Source organism: Aythya ferina (assembly GCF_964211825.1).
Source record: "Aythya ferina genome assembly, chromosome: Z".
In the NCBI taxonomy this organism is placed as follows: Eukaryota; Metazoa; Chordata; class Aves; order Anseriformes; family Anatidae; genus Aythya; species Aythya ferina.
Window position 1 is genome coordinate 25,062,915 of NC_140299.1, and position 8,583 is coordinate 25,071,497.

An 8,583-nucleotide genomic window follows, 5' to 3' on the forward strand; every position below is an offset into this window, starting at 1 on the left:
CTATTTAGAGGAGAATACATGTACTGTAAAATTTACATAGGCTCATAATAACAGCAAACATATATGATGCATTAATGTGTACATCGTCTAAAAATCAGATACTACTCAAATTACTCAATGACAGCATTTTTAAAACATCTAAATAACTAGCAAATCAGTTTTACTGATCAAGTCTTGTCACCAGAAGTCAACAGATTCATCTTTTAATAACTGTGTTCAGTTTCAACAATTGAATAAACCAGTTTGTGTTATAACTGTTTTTAGAAACTTCTTCCTCATTTTAAGGAACAGATTTCAGTTTCCAAAGTTCAAAAGCAGTGGTAAACATATTCTGTCATGGTTCTTCTGTACACCCTTTTCAATGGTGAACAGAAGTTGTCTCGTTCTGTTCCAGTTTTTTTTCCCTAAGTGACTCCAGATCGCTGACCACTGATATAAACCAATTATGCATACTAACACTTTGTGTAGAATTAGCCAAATATCAGACCCTTTATGCTTTTCAAGGGACATAAAAACTCACATTAATTACGTGTTCTTTTTAGAGGTACGGAAAAGCAATATTGATCACCTATCAGATTTGGCAAATAGACTTGTGAAAATATCTGCACAAAACTCATCTCTGATGCTTTGGGCTTCCCTGGGTTTCACAGAACACTGACTTCGTATCACTTTCAGGTTTTAATAAAAGAGGGTAAAATCAAGCCTCAAGGCTATGAAACACAGCAGGAGTGCCAACTACCAACCTTTTTATGTGCATACTTAGACATAATCTGCTTCTGTGTTGCCCCAAGACACAACTGTTAAGTAAATAAAGTGACTAATAAGACTATTGTTTATATAATTATCCCCCTGTCAAAATCAACAAGAGAAATAGTGATCTTTTACATTGCAGTGCAAGTAGACAAAATCATTGATATAACTAGCTAAGTAGTTAATTTTTATAGCAGTGATGTCGTTTCAGAATCTCCTATTAAAGAGAGAGGTCTTTGAATGTATCTATAATCCGGACAAAAGAAATAGATTGACCTGTGATGGGTGACATTAGAGAAGTGCCCCATGTTTCCTTAATTAGTATAATGTGTTATGAGATTTTGATATGCTTAGTTTAAAAAGAAAAAAAGACAGAAATTACATCTCGTTTAAAGAGAACCTGCTTCCTGCTTAAGTGGCTAATATTTTAATTAAGTCTGGAGTGAAGTTTTTTGAGTATCTCCTGATAAACTCCCTCCTTTATGTTGATGGTAATTAAACAGATCCCTAAGGGCCCGGGCAGGCGCTTTGCGAGGCCCGTGCTAATTGTCAGACATGAGACACTGACCAGTTGGTTTGCTCTTGAATAGCCGACATCGTGCTGTCAGCCCAGCAGTTTTATTTTTCTGCATTGTGCGCTGTTGTCAGGGCTAACTGGGTCCTTTTGTGGCTGAAGATGTTGCGCAAATTGAGGCAGATGGCTCCGGTTCAGACACGTGTCCTTCAGCAGGAGGAGAGGAGATTGGCCCCACAAAGTGGGGTCAGGCTGGGTCGCGGACCTGCTCAGCACTTGTTAGCGTTTTCAAAAGCCCATGTGCAGAAACTTGGTTGTTGTCAAGTAACCACCACCAACAACAACGAAAAGCAGAAAAGCATGGCGTGCTCCTTGCGGGATGTGGAGGACGAGGCTGTTGCCATCCTCTTCCATCCCGTCTCTTGGGCCTTGCTGTGCATGCAGAATGAATTAACAGGATTGACAGAAGTTCATTGTGCCTAAAATGGCTTTTCAGTCAATTGTAGTGCTTAAAAGGCTAGTTTTGCTTTTAATTCCATGTAATTAGTGGGTTCTTCATGTCTTGGAATTTAGTAATGGTGCATTAGTTCTAACTTTTATCTGGATTTTTTTCAGTTTGCTTTGTATGACTTCTAGTCATAAAATATTTAGAAACATTGACCACATTTTTATGATTAAATATTCTGGAGATGAAATGCGTTCACAGATGCAGTGATTTGCTGTCTTGCTGTTGCCATCACTTGAAAGGATCATGTTGGATGTTTGAGTATTTTTAGCCTGGATTAATTCCTGAGAAAGCAGGAGGAATGTACTTTTCTGAAAGTACAACCGTTTGGCTTTTCGGAAGTGTTTTCTCACATTTACTGCTGTTGTATTTTCTTTGGGGCACCAAATGATATTTTTCCATGGAAATCTCCATAGAATTTAGGTTGCTCATGTACACTAAAGTACCTCCTGAGTATTGTACAGGAACTGAAGAATTGGAATTCAAATAATATTTTGATTTAAGTATGTTTTATTATTTGATTTATTAAATAGAGGGCTTTGCACAATCCCTTTCTGTCCTTAAATACTAAAATATTTGCACAATGATGAAGAAATTTTCTGCAGAATTGAGTCTTCATGGTTTATCCCCTGAAATTGCTTAATGAAATTGGAGGCATTTTGTTAATAGATGAGCTCATTTAACTTTTGCAGAAAGAAGTAATAGTAGTCTATGACCTGAAGGTTCTCAGCAATTCTCTTTATTTTTTTTACTTTTCTTTTCCCTCTAGGTTTGCAGCTAAGACTGTGCACAGTGGGTCACTGATGCTAGTCACAGTGGAGCTGAAGGAGAGCTCTACAGCACAGCTCATCATAAACACAGAGAAAACCGTGATTGGTTCTGTTCTGCTGCGGGAGCTGAAGCCTGTCCTGTCCCAAGGGTAACCTGCTTACATCTGGACTTCAGAATCTGGCACACAACAAAAGTGCCTGGCATCCACTACTGCTGCCTTTCATTTATAATAATAGCCCTTCCATCTGGCAGTGGGGGGAAGAATACACTCTTGACATTCTTGTCTTCTGCTTTAGAATGCTAGTGTGTATCTATCATGTATGCAAGTCCTCTCCTTTTTTTCTGCTTGCTAACCAAAGAACATACATTTTACTGTCAGTTATCTGCATTCTTAAATGTATTTCCTGTTTGTTCTATCCTAGTACTTCCCTCTCTGATCCCATTTTCCTTTTCCCCACTGTAGTAGACAGATACTGGATTATAAATTTCAAGGGAAATCACACTGCTGGAAAACTGTGTTAAAATGGCAGATAGGTTGCAGCAACATACACAGCAACTATGTTTGTGGTTCTGAGAAGTTTGATTGTGTAAACTATGTTTGTGGTTTTGAGAAGTTTGATTGTGTAAGTGTAACTGCACAATAAGTACAAGAAAATTGTGTTTGCTTCCTGAAAATCATTGTAACCCTGAACTGATGTAGTAAGAATGTTGTTCCCACTTAATGTCATTTTCACAAATATTTTGTTAATGTGCCAATAAAGTAGTGCTATGAGCAGAAAGTTGATATCTGTTTTCTTTGGTAGAGAACCAATAATGATTGTCAGTAATGTATATAACTGGTCGATTTAAAGTAAATACAAGATTGAATGCCACATGTGCATTAAGAAATTGCTTTTGTGAAAGTAGACAGTGTTTGTGCTCCAATTTTAATTTTCTAATATGCAGTCATATTTTTGTTAATGAACAAAACCCATAATTCTCTATTTTCAAGTTGGCCTATTCATAAAATACTGACTGAAGAGACTATTTTGGTAAGTACTGTCACCTAGCTTCATAAATCATTCAAATTCTTTGCTTGAAATTGTTATTGTATACCTAAGCTAATGTCTCCCACCTTTGCATAAACCAGGGCTTGAGGCAAAGAGAAATTCATAACCATATCTACTGAGCTAGGAAGTCCAACAGCTGTGCCACCTTGGCAGTACACAATTTTCTGCCTGTTGCTACAGTAGCTGTAACCTGAACATGATTTTGACTTTCCATTCATACTCCAGTTACATGGTAGGAGTGGAGTGGAGATGCTAAATTTTGCTATCATTTCCTATCAGTTCTCACTTCTAATAAGTTTTTTTTTGTTTTGTTTTTTTTTAATGGGGGTTGGACCTGATGATCTTTCAAGGTCCCTTTCTTCCAACGCCTACAATTCTGTGATTCTGTGATTTTCCTAGTATCTCATGGCTTTGCCATAGATGTTTTTGTGACACAGAAAGACATTTGAATAACTCCATACCTTTGCTCTGTCACAAGGACCCTTGCATTGTCCTCCAGTGCTGGCCAAGTTGTGCTGTTTTGTTTACCTTTATGGATGACAGGAAATACCACTTTATCAGAAATGCTGCATTAATGCATACTGGAATATTCTAAAATTTTCTGCTAAAATTTAGTGGAACCAAGAAGTAGCTCTGACATGTAGTGGAGTTTATTGGGAAATTCTAAAGAGACTTTTTTTCTAGTTATTTAAGTTGCACTTCTGTAAGAAATCTAGTTTTCACTAGCACCCAAAATATACTGGTATATTTCTCAGACAAGAAACAAGAATGTCCTCAACAGGAATGTACTTTTTTTAAAATCAACATTTACATTGTTTTCTAAATCCTGATCTTGCAATACATTTTTTCTTGAATTATAAAGCATGATTTAAGAGCTATTATTCAAACAGATGGAAAATTATTCACTGTAGAAAATCTTCACAGAGAAAATGCAGGTTGGTCTAGGTGGTGTTTGATACTAAGACTCAGAAGATACTGAGGGAAAGGTGCAAAACTCTGCATCCTAAGGAAAGACTGAACTGTGAAACCTTCAGCCATGCTTGTAAAGGTAAAATAAACAGGAATTGCTTCACGTACCACAATATAAATCAAAGGAAAGTATATTATTACTGTATGTCACACACATTCCCAAGTAAATTCAACCTCCCTAGAGTACTTAATAGACTTTACTGGTGAAGACCAGAAATGTGTATACTAAGAGTATTTGGGGCATTTCTGGTATTTACATTTTTCAACACTTCGTGATTTGGTCCAAGGTTCAGTAACTCTCTACCTGTGTCTGGACTGACAATGTGATTTCCAAATTTATTCTAGCTTCCCCAAACAGTTATTTGGGAAGAAAATTTTTCTAAGGACAGTTATTTAAATAGTAAAATATGTATGCAATAAAGCTCAGCTTTTCAGGAACCTAAACATGAGCATGTGCATGTCTTACATTAACTGCACAAGTTGCACTCAGTCATAATTCAGCCAGTTAGCAGTAGTTAGCAATAGTTTCTTGCTTTCGCTATATATCATTTTTATTCACTTTCTTCCATACTTTTCATCATCTGTAGAGGTGTGTTAAAGCCTATTAGGATATGAAGTAGATGGCTATTCTAAATTGCACACTGGAATTAGCTTGAAAGTGATTTGGTTGTACCAGGTAGCAGCAGCTCCTACCTCTGCAGGCTGTTTTTTCAGGAGCTGCATGCTAAGAACCATCTGGCTTCTGTGAGAACCTAGACACAGGAAGCCTTGAAGTGTACCTGCATGCACAAATCAGGATGTGGGAGCAAGGCTAAGCGTAGTGTTGTGCGATTGGTGAGTTGGGTCGGCTAAGATAACTAAGGAATTATATCAAGGTCCAATTTAGGGAGCAGGAGGTGAGAATTCAAATGCAGTGGAAAGAGAAACAAAATCAGTAATAACTACGAACTGAAATGTATTATCAAAACAGGGAATGCATGTGATTTTATTAACTCATTCAGTCATGCCCAAGGTAACTAAAATTCAAAGAGACTCCAATATTGTGATCTAGTGTTAGTGTTAAAACTGATACTGGTAATTATGGGTTGAAGAATTATGAAACAAGCAAGTGCAAATAGATCAGAAAGATACTGCAGTGAAAAATTGTCAGATTCTTTGCTTCCCAGTTGTTTACACAAACACACACACACACCCCTTGTGAAGTCTTTTCTGGTTTTGCAGGTGGGGAGGTTTGTTTGTTTGTTGTCTTTTATTATTATTATTATTATTATTATTTTTTAATATATGTATATAAAAAACTATATCCAAATTCATGCTTCATTTTAAAATAATTCAAACTATTTCCATAGAATATGGTACAGGGAAAAGCTGTCATGTCACTGGATGGCAGATTATAAACAGTGGCTCAATGCATCACGGTCAGAATAACATAATGTTTTTCCTGTTATTTTTCTTTCACATTTTATGATGTCCAATAAAAGGACAATATATTATTTCCTGTATAGCCTGCTTTAATTCTAGTAATTCATCTCTAAATAAAACTGCAGAAATAGAAATGGGTCTAGAGCTAAGAATCAAATAATGGAAGATATAAATAGACTACCATGTGAAAGGACAGTGGAAGTAATGAAAGTGTTTTTAGAACAGAGATATGATCCAGTATTTGAAATAACGGCGTAGAAAATATAATTTGGGTTTTCCTGATGATCTTTTCTACTAACTCAGGAAGAAGGTAGCATTCTGTATCATTTATAGAACAATATATATAAGCCAGAGGAAGGAAGTAACGTTTTTTCCCTGTTTTTAAATACATGTACTTAAGCTCTGGCCATACCTGACACGGTATGTGCCTGAAACAAGCCAATGAGGGTTAGATTCTGTTCCCCCCACCCCCCCCCCTTTTTTTTTTTTTATTTTTGGTCAGTTTATCTTCCTCCCCTTCCCCATATCTTGATTGTTTTGTCATAGAGTGCATGTTTTTGTAACACTTGTACATTACATTAAATGTTTTGTAATGCAGACACTAGACTTTTATGTGTTTGCATAGCGTGGCTTCATTGCGGATAGGAGCCTTGCAGATAGGTGTATAATCCTGATAAAAGCAATTCTTCTGTTATTTTCATCTTACCTGATGTACTTGTGCTTTCTGTAGCACAGTCCAGTGAACCTGTTTGGTGGAGAAAGAGATGGTGAACATCACTGCACACTTTCAAGTACCTACAGCTAACTGGTTTTGCTTCAGAAGGCAGAAGGTGAACCTGAAGTCCGAGCAACCATACTGCCCCAAATCCTGAGCCATTTAAATCTGTGTGTACGTCCTGGTGTGTATGCATATATCTTTACAGGGTTGTTCTAAATTCTGTTTTTGCCATTATGCATGTATAAAGAAAAGGGAGCAAATGAGTTTTGCTGGCTTTCCCCATTGAGAGTGAAGTGCCTTTAGTCACCAGCTTCCACCACATCTCTTCCAGTCCTCTCCTGGATTTCTGAGGAGAGGGAAAGGGACAACAGCAAGAGTTTGTAGGTGCTCTGGGGTCCTTCTCATACTTCTGTCCTGTAGAAATGGACCCTGGGTGGTAGAGTGGTGGGGAAAGGCCTCCTCTTGTAGCAGCTGACCCTGGCAGCCATTTGGCCACTCACTACAGCAAATGGCTGGGCAGTGAGGGAGATGTTCAGTAAAATGGAGGGAGCACTAAGCTCCCAGCAGCGTCCTGGGTGCAGGGAGAGGTGGCATCACCTCTTTGCCTTCATTATTTCTAACCAAAACCCTTGTAGCTCCTGAGCACCAGGAGCAGCCAGGGGCTGTCCATGCCCATGTAGCTTTAAGGCCTGGATGGCCAGGGAAGATACAGACACCTTGAGAGAGAATGCTAAAGCAGGAGGAAACACGGAGTAGGAACACCCCAGGAGTGGAAATACAGTGCTGTGCGAGGTGGATTTGCCCCCCAGGGAGACCTCTGTGTGTGACTTGAACAAGCTGCAGCTGTGACAGGGACCATGAGCATTTACCAGGATTTCAGTTTAACCACTCCTTCTGTTTTCATTTTGATTAGCCCTGATACCGTTGTGGGAATGTTCAGTCAGTTGTTTTTTTTTCCTATGAAGAGAAGGACAGGGTGCCACCCAGGAAGAGCCAGGCCATGGGGCTTGCACCTGGCCCCAGCCGTGGTGGATCCAGACTGGGAGGTACCTGGTGCTCCACACACCTCCTGAACGCTGTGAGTGAGGAGATGGAAGAATTACTGATTCAGATGCTTTTCAGACTGTTTTCTCCCATTCTAGCAAAAAGCAGGTATGGGTTCCACTCAGTAGTGTTGTTTCCTCCCTGGAGAAAAAAAGGTTTCTCCAAATCTTTTCAGGTCCCTACTTAAATAGGCAGAATTATTTGGATTTAAAAACTCATAGCCATTTTTTTGTGGGGCTATGGGTGTTTTTTTGTTTGTTTGTTTTTGGTTTTGTTTTTGTTTTTTTGGTGGGATTTGGGTTTGTTTGTGTTCAGATTATTTCACCAATGGGGCTTACACTCAGCCTTGCAGACATTTGGATTCAGCCCAAGAGCTGAGGTGGCAAACTACTGAGTTGGAGAGAGGAGGCCCTTACTTCCTCTTGCTGTACTGTTTCAGCACCACACCAGAATAGTACCTAAATGGCTTCTTTTACCAGAAAAAAACAAGGGCACCTTTTTGATACTGAGCCCAAAAGTCTTTGTTCTGCTCCAACCTTATCTGCAGGCCTCTGGCAAAGCCTGCTTTTGGGCAAAGTTAGTTGGTTTCAGCTTCATGTAATTGAAAGTCATTCTGATTTCTGCACCATGGTGTAATTGCTTAAAAAAAAAAAAAAAAAAAAAAAAAAAAAAAGCCAACCCACGTTATTTGATGATTAAGATTCTGGAGTGAATTGTGTTCTTTTGGGTTCTTGCACTGTTTCTCCATCAGGGACTTGGTTTCAGCGGTGTGCAGCTGCTGGAGTTGATTTACAGTGCTGCGGCTGTGGCTAGTCATAAATAAATCCTCTTATATAGTTGT

At 38.6% G+C, this 8,583-nt stretch overlaps 1 protein-coding gene across 2 annotated transcripts in view; it reads left to right on the forward strand.

Moving 5' to 3' along the window:
• The window catches only part of AP3B1 (adaptor related protein complex 3 subunit beta 1), a 167,218-nt gene extending 163,899 nt beyond the window's left edge, over positions 1–3,319 (forward strand). For both annotated transcript variants that reach the window (XM_084503559.1, XM_084503558.1), the window contains exon 27: positions 2,539–3,319. In XM_084503559.1, the coding sequence (XP_084359685.1) occupies positions 2,539–2,692 (154 nt within the window). In that variant the 3' untranslated portion in view covers positions 2,693–3,319. The remainder of the gene's footprint in view (positions 1–2,538) is intronic.
• The last annotated feature ends 5,264 nt before the right edge of the window (positions 3,320–8,583 follow it).